Below are 21,658 nucleotides of genomic sequence, written 5' to 3' on the forward strand. Positions count from 1 at the left end.
AAAAATAAATAAATAAATAAAAACTGGCCCCTTGCCAAACCTATCTGCTGACTAGGGCTGTCAATCTTCTTCTATAATACTATTCGGTAATATTTACGATATTACACAGGCTTATGGATCGCCAATGCCACTATCAGCATGTGGTTGTTGTTACACATTCTGTCCACTAGAGGGACTACTAACATTACAAAACAAACCTGAAAACAGGTGAGCGCTTTCTTATTAACAATAAAACAGCGGGACAAAAATGAATAACTTTAATTTGTCAACTTTAATGTACCTTGGCTGAAGCTCGTGAATAAAATATTTAAATCCAGACCCCTGCGCGACGTTGATCGGTCTCATCTTTACATTTGAACCGTGTCAGTTTGTACGTTATTGACCCGCGGACAGCTGGTAAGCCCCGTGATGAGGAGAGGCAGAAAAAAAAAAGTCATTCTTGCCCGTTTTTAGCGGCAATTCCTCGGACAGATCGCCTAGCTTGTCAGGGTGGAACGTTGTCAGGTGTGCCCTCAGGTCGCTTTCCGCCATTTTTTATAGTATTGTGATGATACCACCGCGTGGATGTATGTATTAAGGGAACATATACGATACAGGCCATTTCTCATTATTACTTTGAGTCGTCTGACTCCGTTACCCCTCTGGGGTCTGAGGGTATTTTGAGACACAGATGATTTGGCATGCTGGGATATTATTAACTGTCAATTTGAACAAATGTAAGCAGTACCATTTTTTTTTGTATTAAGCACAAGTTCAGCTACAATGATAGCTAAGTAGAATGCATTTCATGATTGTACTTTTTTTTTTTTTTTTTTTTTAAATAACTAGTAAATAAACTAGTTTTAGAAGTGTGCTGGAATTTGTGAAAAAACCTTACCAACGGTTTTGGTCACTTGAGGTGATTTTGTGAATGTAGAAATCACATACACTTTTATCCGCTCCATTGTTTTATTCAACACATTTGCAAACCAAAAATCTATGTCTGTTGTTTAGTGACCAAGAGTTGGCGGCGGGAGGGGTAACGGCTCGTTTCACTGAATATGCAAAAGGGACAAACGGAAGACGGGGGCCATCGATCAATCTACAGACTTTTGACGGAGGGTGAGTGAGGATTTAGTTCAATTAACTTTAACTTGAGTTTAGTTAACTGCTGTCTGTGTATCGGTCAGTTAGGGCTGGGAAATATATCGAAATGATATTGATATCATAATATGAGACTAGATACCATCTTAGACTGAATGTCGTAATATGTCTTTTCCTGGTTTTAAAGGCTGCATTACTCTAAAGTAATATACTTTTCGGAAATTACCAGTGTTCTAGCTGTTCTATTATTTTGCCTTTACCCACTTAGTTATTTTATCTATATTATTGATGATTATTCTAAAATATCAACGTGTAAATATTTTGTTACAGCACCTATGGTCAACCCTACAATATTGTTGCAATGTCGATAGAGGTATTTGGTAAAAACCATTGTGATATCTGATTTTCTTCATATCGCCCATCCCTACAGTCAGCCAGCCTCTATGCACTCTGCTGCTGCTGACAGACGGAAGAGACGTTTACCGAAAACAGTCTGTTGGATAATCACATTAAATAAATCATACATATAATAAATACATTACATTTAATTCGAAAAGGCCTGGCAATCATACTTTATCAAGGTTAAGCTGTTATTTACCGTTTTATTTTAGATGATTTGCCAAACTCGTAGATTTGGCACTTCACTTTTTGGTTGTCATCTTCGTAAATTTTGAAATTATTCCAGACGCTTGACTTTTTCGACATCTCATAGTTGCAGCTGAGTTGCTAGCCCTCACATGGTCAAACTTTCCGTTTGGGTGCTGGTAAGGTCAGATGAGAGCTCAGGCCAGGAGCCAGGATGAAGTCAGGGAGGCCATGACATGTTTTTCTGTCTGTCTATTGATTTCAGTACCTGGGACAGTGCTGCACCTCGGCCTACACACACGCACCCCCAGCCCCTCCCTCCCTTACCTCCTTAATCATTCTATCCACATTACTGATGATTATCTATCTCAACTCTCATTGTGTAAATATTTTGTGAAAGCACCAATTGTCAACCCTACAATATCGCCACAACATCGGTAGAGGTATTTGGTCAAAAATATTGTATTTGATTTCCTCCAAATCGCCCAGCTCTAATTCGAATGCTGGATTGGACGTAGATTACCATGCCAACGATCAAAGCTTCAAAGCATTCAGGTCAGACCTAGTGTAGTTCAACATAGAAAGAACCAAACGTGCTCCACAGGAAACTCACAGAATGCTGATAGTGGACCACTCTTCAAAAAGGGACAGAAGCCAAGTGTCTGCTACAAATGATCAAGTCCTTGTTTTTAAGCTTTAAAATGGAAGCATAATAATAGCTCTGACAACAGATCATCTCTCTGCTCTAATAAATGTATTACTGTCAGATACCAGGAGCTGAGTTCAGTTTTGCTAGTAGGACCATTACACCATAATTCCCCTGGTATTGCACTTCATACCTCAGCCATTTGTTGCTTTCTCTGGGCTTTGGTTGCCTCGGTGTATGCATTGTGGTCCGTCTCGATCAAAATGAGGTTGTTGGTCTCCGGGTGGATTACAAATTTCCTGGGAGTGTACTGCAGAGGAAAGGCCACCTGGTTGAAGACGGCTCCTAATTTCTCCAAAGCCAAGATTCTGCCAGACAGATAATGAGAAGAAAAAGAGGAGAAGGGAGAGACAGTTACAAATCATTTTTAACTTGAGGGGGTACAGCTGAGCTGCGAAGTTGGATCTATGCTTCTCCACTGAGCTGTTCTGTCTGTTCCACCAGACATCTGACTTGTTGACTGTAAGACCAACATCATGACAGAAGATGGAGGTGTAGTACAATATAAGGAAATGTGGTGCATTCATTATATAAACACAAGTTTTTATTTACTGATGTGATACAGAGCAAAGGCTGGAAGGTTTGCACTTGAAATGGCTTTACTACCATGATCACAAATACAAAAGTACTACTTAACAGCCATTGCACAGCTGAAATAATAGTTTACATTTTTCACTATAAATTCATGGCTGAGGAGCATAATTACAATGTATGTGTATTCACAGTATCCATACCTCAGTGTGTTGGTAGAAATGGCCACTATGCCCTCAGGGCACTGCTCGGAGGCAAAGCCAGAGGCATACTCCAGAGTCTCATATGACAGAGGGGTCAGATGGAAACGAGACTGGTACGAGTAGCTAAGCCAGGAGCGACTGGACATTGCCAGCACCTGTCAGTGAGAAGAGACACAGACAATTCCTGATTCATTACATGATTATTTGACATTAAAAAAAGGAGAGCACCACCTAAATGGGGATTTTTGTCTTTTTGGACTTGGCCTTAGACCATAGGAATAACATTTATCAATGTGGAAAACGGGCATAGTTCCCCTTTAAAATGACAAAAACTACAAAGTCCTTAGAGCTTAACATTTTAAGATTCCGTCCGTCTGATCAGCAGCTAAAATAATTTTATTACCATACTTATATGAGAGCAAACTGATAAATATATTAATTAATAATATTTGTAAATAAGTTGGTGTTATTTCAGCATTATTAGCATTTATTTGTGTGTGTTTTAATTGTATGTAAATGTTGAGTATGAGTTACATACAGCTTCCTGTCCCTGCATCCGGACTCTGAAGAGTTTGACAGGTCGCGACCCCAGGTAGCGAGTTCTGGTATCTGACAGGTCACCTGTCACTGGGTCCAGCACAGTCCTCAGCAGCACACCGTTCTGAGAAAGTGGATCAAACACACACACACACACATTACTAGATTACATGATCTAGAATCTATAGCCCAACAGATTGTCACATTAGCCCTATATGTTTTTTTTTTTTTTTTTTTTTTTTTTACATCAATTACCGTAGGTGCACGCTATTAATCCAAAAACTCTAGACTATTGCTCTGGATTGTGGGTCATTTTTTGGTTGAACTTCTGGTTAGATATCATAGGTTGTTGCAGATATTCTTCGAACAATGATATGGGATTCAGAATATTGATTTATGGAAAATTGCGATATCCAGCCTTAATATTTTTCCTGGATGATCTACAAGACAGATGTGCTTCTACACGGTTATGTTGTAAGGCTGTTGGAATGAATTCCGGAAGTTGAATATCATTCGAATAGTAAAACAAAACCAATACTAATCGAATAATAAAATTACTATTCGGTTGTGTATTTGTTTATAAATGTGTTGACTAACATTATTGTATCTCGCCCTTCTCACCTTGGCCTATCCGCATGTTAAAACTAAATGTTTTTGTCACATCTGATGACCAATAAAGTTAGCGGTAGTGAGCTACACCAGGCATTGTGAGATCTTAGGAAACAAAGCTACGGTAGAGACTGAGTAGAAGAGAGGGAGTGACAGGCTGGGAATCAAAAGAAGGATGGGAAATACTGTTTTTAACATGAATTTAAAATTGCTACCCACCGAGTCAAAATGTTTATGTCATCATTAATTAGCTTGTTCTTGTTTCCTAACTGCGTCGCGAGTTATAGGAGCTCAGCTGGGAGCTTCATGTTAATGTTAGCTTCCCTTCAGCTGTCAGAGTCCGCTTCAACTATATATGTTAACTTCTAATAGCTATATTTTCTTTTTTTTAATTATTATTATTAATGGTATCCAGAGCATTACAGAAACACATTTACCATTAGAGACATCTTGCATCATTCCCAACACCCCTACCCTCTCAAAAGTAGGCAACAAATACACAATTTAAGGACATATTCACAAAAATAGATAGAGACAAGCAATAGAATCCAAATCAGTAATATCAAAGAGCATCTGGCCAACCTCCAGGTTATTACCCGTCACATTTCTCATGGATTTCACATGTGGATAATAAAAATAAAAGACAAACAAACAAAACACTTGCCCGTGTTTTGATAACTTGTGCATAATCTTCAATAAAAGGTCTGTCTGGTACCACAGACAGAACTATATACATTATAGAACTGGGAGGAATGCGTGTGCTTGAATTAAGTGCATATAGTATACATTATATAAAGTCTACTCTTCTGGGAGCAATGTATTCGGTCCACTTAGACCATAAGCTGGCAAAATCTCCTTGCTGAAGTTTGAGATAATATGTCAATCTCTCCATTTTGTATATGTCATAAACTATGTCTATCCAGTCATCGATCAAAGGAGCCTGTTGCTTCAACCATTTACGGGTTATGGCCTTTCTGCCTGCAGTTAGTAAGATGGACATAAGCTTCTTGTCTTTAGCAGTCATCACTTTTGGAAAGTTACCCAGGTATAGAATGTTGAATCTGAAGGGAATAGTGATTAGCTGTATTTTCAATAGTGTGACAATATGCAAGAAACTGGTTGCTTATAAAGCACCGTTTGGAATGGTTATAAATGCCGTTAGCATGGTGGGTAACACTAATGTTACTCTGTTTATAGTCTAGCTTTGCTTCCTCCACAGTGCTGCGGAGGAGGGTCTGGCTAGACCACACAGCATTCTGGGATGGGAGAAAAACGTGCTCTGGTTTATTGGCCTTCCTTTAAACCAATCATAAAATCTTCATGGTGGCGTTCAGCGCCGTACAGAGCCCCGGTGCCGCTGCAAAACAGCCTCGGGAAGGAACTTGTTTTGGTGGAACGTGTACGTTCAAAGGTTGTTTTAGTCGTGCAACAGAAAACTCAGATTGGACAGATAGTCTAGCTAGCTGTCTGGATTTACCCTGCAGAGATCTGAGGAGCAGTTAACCATAGTCCTCAGAAATGCAACGGAGTTAATAATAATAAAAAAAAATAAAAAAAAATAAATAAAAAAGGACATACAGCGGGATTATGGAGCAATCCTGGAAGTGGAAGGTCGTGGATATAGGCTACTCTGTTTATGATATTTCAGCTGTGCTATCAAACATGCTGTCATTGTGCTAACAGAGTACTGTTACCTTTACAACAGAGCTACTGCACTTGTTAGATAATGTTTCATTACAGGGTTTTCTGTTGATTTGTCTTTGTCGCTGTGTGCTTGTGGTTGAAAATGAATGTAAACAAAGCGGCGTGCCACAAATGCCATGCGCCATGACGTAGGTGCCCCTTCGAGGCTAATGTTTGAAGACCCCCTAGTGGACAGAATGTATAACAACAACCACACGCTGATAGTGGCATTGGCAATGCATAAGCCCAAGTAGTGTAGTAAATATTAATAATAAGCTGAATTTGAGCATTAAAAATTCAAATATAATTCAAAGATTTTTTTAAAAGAGCGGATACAAATTCTAACGGTATTATAGAAGTAGATGGCTCTTCACCGTTATGACCAAGCGTGCTTGTGTTACATGAATTTACTATAAGATAGTAGTAGTAGATTAGATCCATCAGAGTTACCACTAAGTAGTAGATCAATCTGAGCCGATGCTAACATTTAGTGTGGATATATGTCTTATGTGTGCATTTACAGGGGTGAATGACAAAGAATACCTGAAGCCCTATGTTGAGGTAAAGGAAGCCGATGGTTCCCTTTTCTCCAAGTTCATCCTGTTTCTCGACCCCTCCCATCTCAACAATACACAGACTCTCTGGCTGGGCTGGCAAGGCCTGCATACTCAGCGGCTGTAGGCAGTCCTAAACGTGATAAAGATTCAGAGGGAAGACTATTTCAACATACAGAAGGTTGCCAACAACCAAAACAGTCTCACTTACACGTATAAACATGAATATGTAGTTTAGTTATAAGAGGTTCTCTCCCTTTAATACATTAAGTGGTATGGACATTGGAAATCAAACATTTACTTGCTTTGGTTAATTAAAAGCTTTTTGGAACAATCAATCAGTGAATGTCAGTACTGATTCCACATGATTAAGTAGATAAGTGATATTTACCGAAGCCGTCTGACGGAACTTCCATCCAACATTCGAGTGCACCTCTTTTTTACCTAAATATTAAGCTGCACCTCACGAGTCATAACTTAATCCCTGTTGTTTGCAGCAAAATTGTCGTAAACACTAGACCTTAGACAAAGAACATTTAATTGTAATGTGTCACAGTGCTGGGTGCTGGTTTATGTGCCGATTGGTCTATTTAATTTACAAACTAGTGTTTCATTTCATACCGAAGGGTCCAGGGAGATGATTCGGACAGTGTTGTCAACAAGTCCCACGGCCAGGAATCGTGAGCGTTGCTCGCCAGGTGGAACGTTGGCCAGGCTCATACAAACCACATCTGCAGACATCTCTTTCCGCTCCGTGTACTCATTCAGCTGGCCAGACTAGAGAGGAAGGAGACAAAGAGAGGAGCAGTATTACTACTACTACTACCGTCCTGTGTTTATTATGGGACCAGAGCTTGATTTAGTTTGTCTTTAATATTCCTTTTGTCAGATTTAAATTTGTCACTTTCGGCTGCAAATACAAATTATGTAAAGCTCAGTGTTTCATTTATGCAGAGTGTGTTGTAGACCTTACTTCAATTGTGCAGTCATATCTAAGGTTGTAGTTTTGCAAGTATTGAGTTTTTCATGTCCGTCAATAAATGAAAACATTCTGTTCACCGGTGTGAAAATGGTGTAAAAAAAATAAAAACATATCCAACTTGGCATTTTGAGTTACAAAATGAAATTGACATTTTTTTTCCCATTGATTCAATCTGTGACTTGTAAAAAATGAAGTTGAAGTTACATAAGATATGAAATACTATAACTATCTGGTTTCTTACCGGGTCCATCTCAAAGTAGACCAGCTCCCCTCCAGTGAGTGCAATAACAACCTGGCGCTGATTCACAGCGCAGCGGACAATGGTTTTTTTGCCAGGAGTCTTCCACTCATTCACACGCTTGTCAGCTCGGATGTGGCGAATACCGTCTGGGTACACCTGTATAGAGAAGCATAGAGGGGAAAAGGGTTGGAAAGTAAGTAGTAGGATGGTTTAATTGTTGATTGCTTTATTATAATCGTATATAATAGGTCTCAGTAAGTAAGGGGAGGGAAACAACTTTGCTGAATAAGATTCCATAGAAAACTCTGCATCAAAACATTTGAATGGGATGAGAGCTATGGTGCTTGTAGCCTACTTCTATAACACACCACTTTCTCACACTTTGAAAAGTTCCAATCCAGAGAAAGTTTCAGAGTGAGCGTGTCAACCATAAAAACTCACTACAACTGAACTCCCACCACTGCGGCGTCCTCCTGCCTGCCCCATACCTACTGACTGCCTGCACACAGCGCAAGAAGAGAGGGAGAGACCCCGCTGCTGTTGGCAAAGCAAAAATGCTTAGGGGCTGCGCCTAGGCTTTATAATGGCAGGGAAAACCCTGACATTGCACCCACCTGCACTAGGGCATCTTCACCAAGCAGTGAGCAGGAGAGAGTAGGCGTTGTTCCCAGAAATCCAGAATCTGTCACTTCCTCTACAGTCTCCCCGATGGACAGAACCAGAGTAGCGTTCACGAAAGATACGATGATGTAGGCATCAAACTCATCTGATGAAAAAAGGTACAGACAAACAAAGACAAAGAAGCACCGATTAGAAAAATCATGCTGATGGAGTTGTGCTGATGCTGAATAAAGCAAGCAATGAGCAGAGATGGGCCTAATTTCCACTGCATGGTTTGGCTCAACATCATCTTCAGCGCGACATTGACCGTTGCTCCACGAGTCCTTCCATCGGCACGTAGACAGAGGAACGTATGCACTTCGTCAATTGACCACGCCAGGGTTTTGCGGGCTGCCATTTTTAACATCTGGGTCAAGTGTATAAAAAAAATTGCAGGTGCTATTGGCGGAAGCTCGACTACGAGTCGTGTCGGTAACACGCAGAGGAAATGAGCCAATAGAGACCGCAATGACAAACTCACAGTAAAGACATTACATCAGCAGGTTGATTTGCTAGGAAATTGGCACTGGCCATTAAAAGCATAATTCACATTAATAAAGTAAAACTTGTAATACACACCTACTTTGGGTGATATTTATCTAAAAGAAACCTCTGGGGTCTTGCACATCTGCTTAAGGCCTTGCACATGTTTATATTTATGACAATGGGAAAGTTGTTCCACCAGAGAATTGAGCAGCATTGTATAAATACAAGGCGTAGTGCTATGTGTGATTTCACAGTTTAAACAAAGTGAAGTTGATATGACTAAATTGTTTTGCACTCAATAGATAACATATGATAACATAAATATCATATAACAAAAATAACATGAGCTGAAGATTCTTGTCCCGATGCACCACACAGACAGACTTTCAATGTCATGTTTTGAACCTGAACTGCAAAATGTAAATTTGCTTTAAGAGAGATTTGGAGAAAAAGGAGTCTAAAACAGGAACGGCATTACCTTCCACATGTCTGCGTACTGTCCACACAGCGTTGGGGTTACCGGGCAGCTCAGACACAGCCATCTCGGATACCTGATTGAGACGGATAGGGAAGGAAGTAGAGAAAGGACAAAATACAAAAAAAAGGGGATTTAATGTCTATAAAATATCACATATTTATTTTTATATATGTATTGCAATAATTAAAACAGCTTATCCCTACGGTAGGGATGGAACGCTTTGTGTAAAAAAATAAAAACAGTTGCTTCGGGCACGCATGTATTGTTTGATTCAGTTTAGCATCACAGATTTCAGTCAGAAATGCTTCCTCAGAGAAAAGAAGTTATTGGGGGGAAAAGCCTTGCACTGATAACCCAGTGAAACTTCTCAGTTGGCACAGATGAGGTGCCAAGTGCAACGGTCAGTCAGTAGGGTTGGGTAAAAGTACTGGTTCGGCATCGGAACTGTAAAAATCCAAACGATTCCCAACCCTATCAGTCAGTCTTGGTCTGCTGTATGGGAGCATCACCCAAAGCAGTGAATAAAACGACAACTGTGTGCAAGCACTGTGCAACACGTGTAGCTCATGCTAGCGGAAATTCTTCCAATGTAGAGCGCGGATCGGGCCACATTTTTCTGTCCGAGTCTGGCCCGCGTCCGACAGAGCAGTAACCGAACCCGGCACGAGCTCGACAGGCATTAAGATATTTATGTCCGAGCCTGACCCGAGCCCGACACAGTTAAAATCTCATTTTTTTCTCATACTAATGACACATGTACGTTTGTTTGTGTGGAAAGCCCGCTTTATTAAGCAACTGTAGGAAGGCATCTGGAAATGTCAACAGATGAGGTCATCAGCACACACGGGGCAACAAGCGCACGTTAACACAGGCGTGCACCTACATAATAAGCTTTTATAAATTTTAAATGTTCAATGCCTTATTGCACTGATGTGACCGAGCCTGACCCGAACCCGAACATCATTTCTAAATATCTGTCTGAACCCGGCCTGGCGGGTCCCGACGGGCTCAGTTTGGGTATCCACCCTCTATTCCAATATGATGGCACATTTACAAAGACCGCTGACATAATGCTCCTTGGTTTAAGAATGCAAGGCACCGATTCTAATGTTTTATATCCAATTAACGCCAATGTCCAACGTCTCAGGGCTGAATGTGCCACACGAGACATTCCTGGCCTTCATTCACTTTAGGGGTGTAACAGTACACAGAAGTCACGGTTTGGTTCATACCTCGGTTCAGTTCAGTACAATGGAGGGAAGAGCAAAACAAAAATGCAGAAGGCATTGTCATGTGTTTCCCACAGATTCAAAAGCAATTTGTGGCACAACATTATTTATAACACGTTTATTTGATTCACAGCTGCTATATAGTGTTTTGACCTCGACAACCCAACTGCATTTTACGGCAAACTTGCACCTAGTTAACTTTCTAAAGCAGGCGCAATCGCTTGTTTGCTAAGAGTCGGGTCGCTGATTGTGAATGTGTGATTGTGTAAAGGTGTTCACGAGATAGATACCAACCTTTAGTGAACTTGTGAATTTCGCCAGCCGTCTTCTCTCCATAAAGGAGAGAAGACGGCTGGTGAAATTCACAAGCTGTGTGGACGGTGGGCTCAATGGTGTTTTAAGCCTCAAATGTCACCTTACAGGCAGCTAACCCTCACCTTAACACTAACATAACTTCTTTGACATAACCATTGCCGTGCTGCCTGGAAGGCGACAATGGGGGCTAAAAACACCGCACGGTGGGAGGAGCTGTGTGTGTATGTGAGCGAGACACAAGTGACAGAGAGACGGAGGAGAGCAAGGAAAGGAAATGCAGAAGAACGTGTTTTAAATAGCGATTAAAAAAATAAATATAACGAAACGCAATGTGCGGCGGCCGGTGTTGATAGTGAGGCGCACCGCCACACAGTCTGTGTGGGAAACACCGATGTCTCAGGCTGTACCACCTATTGTCATACAGTCTTGTAGGATCTGTACTTATCAAAACTGACACTGTTAACAGATACAGAACCAAAAATGCCTACCAACCAGGCATACAACCAGTAATTGTTTGGTGCTATGATTGCAAGCAGCGAGTGACGAAAGCTTAAAGTGGTTGACGGTGTGCGATATGAAAACACCAGATTCTGTTTGTGCTGAAATCAGAGTGATTGACAGAATCTTCAGCTTTTATTCAGAGAAGAGACATGAACAAACTCATCACTTTTCAGCCAGCAGCGTCTTTGCCTGCATGCATGTTACATGTTATGTTAAGTGCGTGTGTGTGTACCTCCAATCCATGTCTAAGGACCCTCAGAGTAGACCTGGGTCCTCGTCCACAGGCAACATACAACTGTGGTGTATCTTCATTGGCCAAATCAGCAATCTGTTCAAAACATAAAGAGGAGTAGACAATGAGCCGGCAAAAATAAATCAAATTAGGCTTTTTTTTATATGGGAGGCCCAGTTGTTTGGGCACAAGTGCGCGCGCACACGCACGTACACACACACACACACACACACCTGACAGGACATGATGGGTGATAAGTTCTCCTGTTCGTCCACCAGCACAAGATTTTTGAGGGGGCGGGGTTGGAAGAAGAAGGTGTCTCCCTCTTCCAGGGGCATTGCAGAGGAAAACTCAGGCTCCTCATCATCATCACCCAAGTGGGCGATCTGGTAAAGGTAACTAAGGGAAACAAAGTAGGTAGAACACCATGAGAAAAAAAGAACAACAGAAATAGAAGCAGGCAGGAATTCCGAGCAGGGCTTTAACGATACGTTTACACTAATTGAAGGTTTTGAAGCCCAGAAAGAAACGTACAAAATAGTTGAAAGTTTGATTTGATGCTGACAAATGACTTACTGGTTTCCAAATTCTGAAGACACAAACAAGAAGCCCGTCTTCAGGACACACATGGCTGTTGCCACAGGGATCGTGTCAAAGTATTTCAGCCTGATTTCTGTGACCTGTGAAACAACACAGACCCCTTTTAAATATACAATTTTGTACTTTGACATCAAGTTGATAAATAATCCACGGAACATTAACCAATGCATGGCTGCTTTTCTGTTTTACATAGAACTGGGTGCTATTACAAGTCCGCAGCACTGTATCAATGTAAACTTGATTAAGAAGTGTCGTGTCAAATAAAGACAATACTACAGAGGCAGGGCCCTCCACCAAGCTTTTATTTTTGCTCACCATTTCTTCATCTGTTTCCAGGGTAACCTTAAAGATGTCTCCCTGCTCAGTTTGGGCCAGGAAGAAGAACATGGACTTGGTCTTGTGAGTGGCTGAGCAGACAAATATCATGCCACGCTCCGGGTCATCCAGGTCATTCTGCAGGATGGGATAGATGAGGAAAGGGCGCAGAATTAACATAAATGTGCAGAGAAAAAAAAGTGGGCCGACTAGGGGTGCAAGATATATCGACTCAATATCGTTATCGCAATATTATATTGAAGTTGTCGTAATAAGCATGCAATATTTTGTTTATTTTGTGGAGCGCTGCGTCCCGTCCGTTGGCTGTTTGGCTTAGTTGTGTTTGATTTAGAGCCCGCTTGAAACACTGATCATGATCACGTTTCGTTGGCCAGTTACCGTGCCACTTGCACATGTTAGTGCACGGGGCCACTACGTGACAAACCCTATTTCGACAAAGTGACAGTGCAAGTGAAGAAATAGATAGAGACCACTACACGGAAAGAATCAGAGAAGAGAAAGAAAAGTTGTGTCCTGTTCTCTTAATTTATATATTTGATACTATCCAACCAGTAAAACATGTCCCGTTCTGTAGACATGGTCCTTATTTATTTATTTATTTATCCATTCACGTTGGACCAGTCCAATATGACTGTTGAAATAAACCTTGTGTTGTAAGAAAAGTTGTTTAATTTGTTATGAATCTACTTTGATGCGTTTTCCCGTAACTTTGGTAATTTTACATACGTTTAAAAAATATCAAAATTAATATTGATATCGCAATATTCATAATCGATATAGCAATATCACATTTTGTCAATATCGTGCAACCCTAGACCCGACACAAACGCACATTAAAAAAAGTGGAGTGGGTGTAATGACTTTATATGTAACAGCTTCCAAATAAACAAGTGTCACATTTCGTTGCCATGCTCGTAGGAAGCTGGAGTAAAAGACACTCAGAAAGCCAGCGTGGGAAGTGTGTGGTAAAGTTGACAGTTTTTCATGCTGTATTTCTGCATCAAGGACTTACCCTGCGCCGTGGGATGGGACAGCGAATGTCCGGCTGGTCTCCAAAATTCTTGTAAGTGATGTAGTTTTCAGAGCAGATCAGAACTCCACTGGGCCCATCTGCACCACCAGGAACTAGACAGAGAGGAGCGTTTAATGGGATGGGTTTCTTTGAAATTAGGACTGCAGTGAAAACGGTTGCTATCCAAAAGCGAGATGGGTTCTGGTTTTCCAAACCAAGGTTTCCCCTTCCTACTTTATCTTGCTCCTCGTTGTGTGTTATTGTGTTGGTAACCTTGTGCTGAGATCAGAGGTGTTAATCTTTCTCCATTGTTAGTCAGAGAAGAGACATGACAAACTCATCATATCAACAATACTTTGATGTGACTAATAATGCTTTATAATCTAACAAACCATTCTGTGTTACCATACCACGCCTGTGTATAGGTTCTTCTGAAAACTAATTCAATCCTAAAAACTTAAAATTTAATTTCACTGTCAAAATACAATTAGTATCTTGACATACCAGCCTCTGCTTGGCTTCACTTTTGACAGTCTCCAACCATGAGTGACAGCTGTGTGCTTGCCAGTTTTCGTTCCCGACAACTAGCGGAGCAACTAATAACTGATGCACGCGACTATTGTTTCACCCTTGGAGTGTGCGCCACACGTGCCCAACTGCTTACCAGTGATGAGGAAATTCCCATGCTCTTCCAAAGCCTCACTGTACTTGCGGACCACGTGATTCAAGCCGAGGTCCAGCTCGTAAAAGGTGAGCGTCTGCTGCGTGTTGGCGGCAGCTTCTCCCGTCGGGTCATTGTCGGCTTCCTGGAAAGGGCAAATGTCAACAAACGGGATCAGAGGTTTTCAAAATGAGTCTCATGTTAGGTACAGCATTGCCTAAGACACGATGGGAGTGGTGGCAACTTTAAAATAATTAAACAATAACAAAAAGGTAACAAAAAAAAAAAAAAAAAATGCTTATAGCATCAGGTTAGACATTTGTCACCTATGGTGCTTGAAAATGTTACTTATGTGCTGAGATCAGAGAGGTTTAATCTTTCTCCAGTGATAGTCAGAGAAGAGACATGACAAACTCATCACATCTCCAACACAAGCCACTGTGCATCGTCTTCGAGGCATAACCTTACCTCATAGTCCATCTCGAGGCAGGCAAACATGGGATTTTCAAAGCCGACATCGACTCCTACTACATGGTAGACCAACGTGTTTGCTTTATGGGCTTCCAGTGGAGAGGAGATGGTCAATCTTGCAGCTGCGTCTCTGTTCAGAATATAAACCAGCTTCTGTTTCTCAATGGCTCCTAAACGGGAACAAAATGCATTCAGAAGACTTAATTTCATCTCACTTATGGTAATGTCGTTTTAATATACATTGCTGTCCTTTAAGTATAAAACATTTAAAAAATACAATATACATAATATATTAATAATAGACTATTTTAAGATTGCATAATCATTCTTAGGAATTCTGGAAAGGCCTAATGCAGTCCGCAATAAATCCTACCTTCATATTTTTAAATGTACTCATTATTTGTGTAAGCTGATTTACAGCAAACTGTACCTGCACTAATATCTGAATTCACTTTAGCAACATTAGCACATCAAAGTGGGTTGCAACGAATACACATTAGTCTTCAACGCTTTCTTAAGGTCCACATGCCTCTACTTACAATTCCCGTTTCTCTGTAAAAGAAAAACAGATCCAAAATATTTGTAATGAATACATAAAAAGTACTTCATGCTAAGCACGTGTCTTTGCGCAATTCATTTTTTTGTGTGCATTCAGACTGTACTAAACTGCACTACATACAATAAACTGTTTCTAACGTATGTAAGAAGAAGGGGTCGGACAAAAGATCAGAGTAAAATGCCGAAACATTTCACGGTGTTCTGGAGGTGTATGAACGTGACGTGATCTGTGTCATCTGTTTTTTTGGGGCAACTGGATTCATACAACCATTTTAACTCTTTGACATTACCTATCATAACAGCTCTGCCTTTTGGGTCGACAGCAAGGAACTGTCCGGGGACGATGCGCCGGCAGCCGCTCTTTCCAAACGTTTCCTGATGGATCTTCTCAAACATGTTTTTGGATGGATGATATTCCAGGATGACAATACGACCACTGTCACTTCCAACAACAATGTAGTCTACAAAACATACAAGGACATAGGAAAATTGTGGTTAAACGCGGGCTCTCAGGGAAACCTTTCCCCCCCCCCCAAGGAATGTGAAACCAGTAGCTAACTCTGCACGCACTCTTGCATTATTTTATGAAAAGCAATCATCTGAGGGCAACATACATTTAGAATGGTGTCTTTAACTATATCACCCATGTTTGCAGTGCATGCACCCTTGGCTACGTACCTTTGGTTCCTCCAGTGAGTCTGAATGCCATCAGGGACCTAACGATGCCAAACACCTCCACTGTAAGCAGAGTGTGCACCTTTCCTGTGTTGGCATCTGGCCGCAATAATTCCAAGATCTTTCCCCTGGAAACGACAATCTCCTGCATCTTGGTTCCTAACAAGACACAAACATCTCTTTTTTAGCTTTGAGCACGTGTCAGCTATCAACTGAAAAACATTGTATAGCTTTTTTACCTCAGATAGGTGTGTATTATGGCTCAACGCCAGTAATTGAATGCCTTATATTTGACAGGATTTTTAACATAAAATCTGCCCCCCCTTTCACAGAAATAAAAGTGCAGTCAGAATGTATTTCTAAGTTAAGAACTGTTACATTATTACATGTAAAAATACATTTTTCAGCATGTGATCTAGCAAATATTAAAATGGTGAAAACTAAAGTGAGTATATCATTTTCTATAAGTTTCTGCAGTTGTGCGTTTTACAAATCGAACTTTAGGTTAAGTAATATTTTAAGCATGTAATCATTTTAAACCCACGAAAAAACAACACTGGGGTTTTTGGCGTTACATTCATAGGTTTTGCATTCTCTCCACTGATTTCGGTCAGAGAAAAGCCATGATGAAGATAACATGATAAAAACTCATAATCACACGTGCATCTGATAAATAGACCCAACATACAACCACAAATGGAACACAAAAGCGTGCAATTACTAGGGGTGGGGGGTGGGATAATTGAGTCGTAGATGCATCGCGATTCTGTCTTGAAAGATTATGGCTCGGTGCAGAAAAAGTCAATAATTGGAAACTTCGTAGAGAATACAGGAGTGAAGCATGTGGTCAAAGTGCTTGAGCCGCGCAACAATTTGCCTTCATATGCACATAACTTGTTTTCATCCCCAACTCGTCACATAAGGACGCTTGGTCAGGACCCTTTGGTGTCATGGTCTGGTGTATTTTAATCAGTCTGTTGTGTCTGTCCTGTATTAACAAGTACAAGCTGCAGATCAGAAATTATCAACGGGTCAGTCTTATGATAGAGCTTTATGGATTTATTTTTTATTAGTGACTATATGCCAGTATGTGAGTGCCCTAACTCTTACAGTAAGAATGATGGCCAACGAGCCATCATTGAATGTTTAATTTTTCTGTAAATGTGACTAGATTTGCACTTGCATTTACAGTGATGCATCAATAACCATATCATCGCGTCGTAGCCCTCTGAATCGGAATTGAATCGTGAGGTGCCTAAAGATTCCAACCCTTACCAATTACCCTAAAAGGTGCCGACACACCAAAAAGACGGCCGACCGTCGGCAGAAAAGGCAGTCGGACTGATCAGTCGGGTCCCCGAGGTCCAAAAAGTGCCTCAGAACACACCGAAGAGACGCCGACGATCTCATATCGTACTAAAATAGTTCACCAAAACGTGTTTCTGAAAACATTTTAAGCGAGAAATAGGCCATGCAGTTTCTGAATCTGTCTTCATTTCAGATCGTCAAAGGTCTGTTTAAAAGATTTTCGTCAGATTTTGAGCCATTTCCGGGCGAGTCCCGACGGAATATGTCGGGTCGGCCCGAATGAAGGCCAACGACTCTGGACATCTGTTTCTTACACCTGAGTTACAGCCGCCCCACAATTAGGGCTGCACGATATTAGGAAAATATCTAATTGCGATTATTTTGACTGATATTGCGATTGGATTCACGATACTGGAGGGAATGATCATTTGTGTATCATTCTCATTGAAAATATATATAATGACTGAAATGTGATTATTTTTTGCGAGGATCTGTACCAAACAAAGATTTTTTTCTTTAGTCTGTAGGATATGAGTTGTAGGCCGGGATGTCTCTGCAGCACCACAATACTTTATTTTAGAATGGTTTGACACATATTTTGCCTTTAACAAATATTGCACCCCCCTGCGATTTGGATATTGCACTAGTTCATATTGCGATTTGGATAAAATTGCGATTAATTGTGCAGCCCTACCCACAATGCACTCTGACCATCCAATTCCCAAGCAGTGGTCTTACCCCCTACTCTAGCTTTAAATACATTTGACAAAAGAGGTAGAAAATGGCCAGACAGACTAATGACGAACCCAATTAAACAAGAAAAGAAGACAGGCAGCGATCTCACCTGAGAAGTTTCCATGGATGGCATGACTGATGCCCGTGGCACGCTGTAGGGTGATGTTGTAAAGAAACATGGCTCCCTTTCTGTGGCTTCCCCACAAAGTTCTTCAGGGGCTATGAACGGAGCACTTAGCCCAGCTCAAAACTGTAGAGAGAAATAATGGAAAACAAAAGAAAGATGTATTAACAGTAAAGCTCTGTTAGTAATATGAACAGTTTATTCCCCACGACCAGTCTTTTAAATGTTTCCGTGCCCAACGGTGTGTTGAGTGTTCTAATAATAAGAGGGATATTCAAACTGAACTGAGCTGCACTGTGAAGGAAGTAGCACTGTGGTAAAATGAGTTAACGTTACTTTCCAAAAACGAATAAACTCCTCGCAGCATAGCCATTAAGAGTTAGTAGAGGGTTAACATGCTGGCTGGACACACAAACTTAACTTGTGGTGTAGTTTACATGACAATAACCGACGAACATTGCTAACGTTAGCTTAGCAGTTAGAAGACGAACTTTACGTGTAGCAAGTCCAAATAACCAATAATTACGTGTGTTGCAAACTTAGCTAGCTCATTTGTTGCAAAGCCATGGTAGCACAACGTTACATATCCTTAGCCTTGACAATTCAAGTTGGTCAAAACTGAGCACAGTTAGCCTATACAGCTCACTTAGTAACTTGTATTCTGCGGACTGAGAGCCCATTCATAGAAAGCGCCACTTTTGCCGGACGGTCTCCTATTTTCCCGTGCTCTACTACTTAAGCCCGTGCACAATTTACATGCATACAACGTTCATTTGATTACGAATAAGATGTAGATTTGTACAATAAAATATTTACCGGCGTGTTAGGTAAGATGATTCTGATTTCAGATGGATAAAGTTTCATTTACACAAACAATCTCCATGAAACTCCGTGAAGCCAACGATCAGACGCCGTTGGTAGGTCCTTCGTCAGCCAATACGCCGTCATGTGAGGTGACCCACACAGTGCCTGACAGAAATCTGACACATACTGTAGTAGCGCTCAATCTCCAGCAGATGTCGACAAAGACCTAAATAACGGTGATATATGCTCTCTCTCTCTCTCTCTCTCTCTCTCTCTCTCTCTCTCTTTCTCTCTCTCTCTCTCTCTCTCTCTCTCAGTGTATGCAATGCAGTGTATTGTACGCACACACACACACACACACGCACACGCACAGGCCTATATGCTTGAGGGGTATGACTTGTATTAATGTAGTCAATATATTGTTTTTATTATAGTAGTGCAAAGTAAAGTGTAATCACTTTTTTACTGCATGGCTGGCCTTACTTCAATGTTTGGATTGGATGTACTCTAGACTGCAGTCTTTTTGACATGACTTAATATCAGCTCTGATGGATTATCAGTTCCATGGGCCATTTAATGTGCTTAGGTGAACCAGAAAAGGAAAACTGAGCAGAAATGTTTTGACAACCTGGTTTCTTCTCAGTACAATATGTGGAGGAAAGCCTGATCACTTTTTCGTGTTGCAAGTGAAGATCTCTTTGTATCCCATTTTAAGAGTTTTGTTTTTGTTTTTCAACCCAGTTTACCAGTCCCTGACAATGCAGTAACCTACAGTACTTGTAAAATCTACAAATTCCCAAATGGTTTTGCATGCATCAGGACTGCAGAGAGGGGCGACATCATTACCACAACATAGCCCAGAGATGGGTGAACTCTGTCCAGAAAATACAATGAGGTTTGCTCGATTGGTGTGGCTCAGAGAGGCAGCGGTTAGTTTCTCAGCCAAGTCCGTGCAACCCATAATTACAGTTTCCAGCCTGTTTGTGCAGCCGTGGAGTCAGAACTGTCAGAAATAGTGGTTTTGCTCTCACCAAATAGACTGGACTTTTGATGTACATTAGTGCTATGAATTGATGTAGAAGAACATATTATAATATAAATTATATTAAAGGTAAATAAAAGAAGAAGTAGTATAATATTGGATCACAGGTATCTATGGAAATCAGCAAGACATAACATATTAACACACACACACACACACACACACACACACACACACACACACACACACACACACACACACAGGGGTATGAATTGTATTAATTGTATGTTAATTGTATTAATTTAGTCAATATATTGTTTTTTATGAATATCGTTTGGTTTATACAGCAACATTTGATAGAACAAAACAAAATATGAAATATGTTCTGCATGTATCTAGGCTATATAGGCCTAGTTTTGCCTATATGGTTTTAAAGTATTTTATTTTCCTTAATGACATGATTTCATAGGTTTAAAACACACACAATATTTTAATTGCGAAAAGATAACAGGAAGTTGTAGATGTAGCGGTTCCCACCCGTTCCCACCCGTTCCCACCGGGGTTTACGAGGAAACGTCCCCGTCCCTCTCAGGAAGACACCCACCGACGCCGCCTCCTGCTCCTTCTGCCCATGCTCCTGCCTCATCGCTGAGGGCCGTCCGGGAGAACAGTCCACGGTCTTCTTCTTGTATTGGACACTTCCCAGTCATCACTCATTACTATTCAGCGAGTCGGTTAGCAGGTTTTAGCCGCTTCAGCATCTGGTAGCCTACGTTAACGTTCCCCGTTGCCTTTTGCATAGCTAGGTTGAAAACGCTAACGTATTTTTTTTGTTGTTGTTCGTTATCCGAGGTCCATTTAAATTACGTTGCTCGTTTGGCATTTCCACCCAGATAGAGTGGGGGAAAACACAAACACATTTAGGTTCAGACAACGCGACTGCATGCCACGAACGACGAGAACCGCTAGATGTCTGACATAAGCAGCAGCAGCAGCAGCAGCAGCAGCAGCGGCGGCGGCGGCGAGCCATGCTGAAAAGGACCGGTGGTTGAAAATAACGCAGATTTGGGGTTTCACCTAGAAATACAACTGGCACAGCAAGGTGAGCCTTTAAGAACATAATTCTTATGCAGCCACGTTGTCTCTACATAAGGTGTTTTGGGGGGCAAACAAACAGCTCGGTTAAAGTGCTTTGGGGTGTAACGTTAATGATGGAGAAGCAATCATCATTCTCCTACTCCAGTGTGTGCTGCTGGTGTCGGAGGCCATCGGCTCTGTACATCTCCCTCTGCCCGGCCGGTGATGCATTGTAGTAGCTGACCAGCCTGACAATGCTGACAATATTTTGCCGTCCCACGGGCACCAGTTGAGTAACACAAAGTATGGGCACTTAGACAAACTGTGGACACTTGTCTTACCCAAGCCTTATTTGAGTTCCACATTTAATCTTGCAGGGTTTTATTAGTCTATATAATCGGGAAACAAAGTTACAGTAAAGATGTCTGACATCTACTTTGATGTCAAATCCTATTCAGGGAGTAAGCTGTCAGCCTATATATATAACCAAACTCTTAGAGAATTATTTTCCAAGAAAAGTAATGTCAGTGCACAGAAAACATGAACTATCCCTCAAGATGTAGTCGACTTACTTTTTTTTAACGTTTTATTCCTTAATTCATTTGCAAATTAAGTCCACAAACAAAATACATTACACAGCACAGTTCATCATTGGTTACTGAAGCATATTCCCCTTTCAAAGGCATTATCTTCTTTTTGT

General features: G+C 41.0%; 1 protein-coding gene across 1 annotated transcript in view; it reads right to left on the minus strand.

The window, feature by feature from the left end:
- sf3b3 (splicing factor 3b, subunit 3) overlaps positions 1–19,028 on the minus strand; it is a 35,152-nt gene extending 16,124 nt beyond the window's left edge. The window contains exons 1-19 of the mRNA XM_078257840.1: positions 18,912–19,028; positions 18,081–18,221; positions 15,932–16,087; positions 15,544–15,714; positions 14,693–14,865; positions 14,228–14,369; positions 13,564–13,676; positions 12,531–12,668; positions 12,192–12,295; positions 11,849–12,014; positions 11,616–11,711; positions 9,339–9,411; positions 8,329–8,480; positions 7,715–7,870; positions 7,113–7,268; positions 6,481–6,624; positions 3,647–3,769; positions 3,109–3,263; positions 2,508–2,682 (exon numbers count right to left, since the gene is read on the minus strand). Of these exons, the coding sequence (XP_078113966.1) occupies positions 2,508–2,682; positions 3,109–3,263; positions 3,647–3,769; positions 6,481–6,624; positions 7,113–7,268; positions 7,715–7,870; positions 8,329–8,480; positions 9,339–9,411; positions 11,616–11,711; positions 11,849–12,014; positions 12,192–12,295; positions 12,531–12,668; positions 13,564–13,676; positions 14,228–14,369; positions 14,693–14,865; positions 15,544–15,714; positions 15,932–16,087; positions 18,081–18,150 (2,463 nt within the window). The 5' untranslated portion in view covers positions 18,151–18,221; positions 18,912–19,028. The remainder of the gene's footprint in view (positions 1–2,507; positions 2,683–3,108; positions 3,264–3,646; positions 3,770–6,480; positions 6,625–7,112; positions 7,269–7,714; positions 7,871–8,328; positions 8,481–9,338; positions 9,412–11,615; positions 11,712–11,848; positions 12,015–12,191; positions 12,296–12,530; positions 12,669–13,563; positions 13,677–14,227; positions 14,370–14,692; positions 14,866–15,543; positions 15,715–15,931; positions 16,088–18,080; positions 18,222–18,911) is intronic.
- Positions 19,029–21,658: the final 2,630 nt, after the last annotated feature.

This window comes from Sander vitreus, chromosome 8 (genome assembly GCF_031162955.1).
Source record: "Sander vitreus isolate 19-12246 chromosome 8, sanVit1, whole genome shotgun sequence".
Lineage (NCBI taxonomy): Eukaryota > Metazoa > Chordata > Actinopteri > Perciformes > Percidae > Sander > Sander vitreus.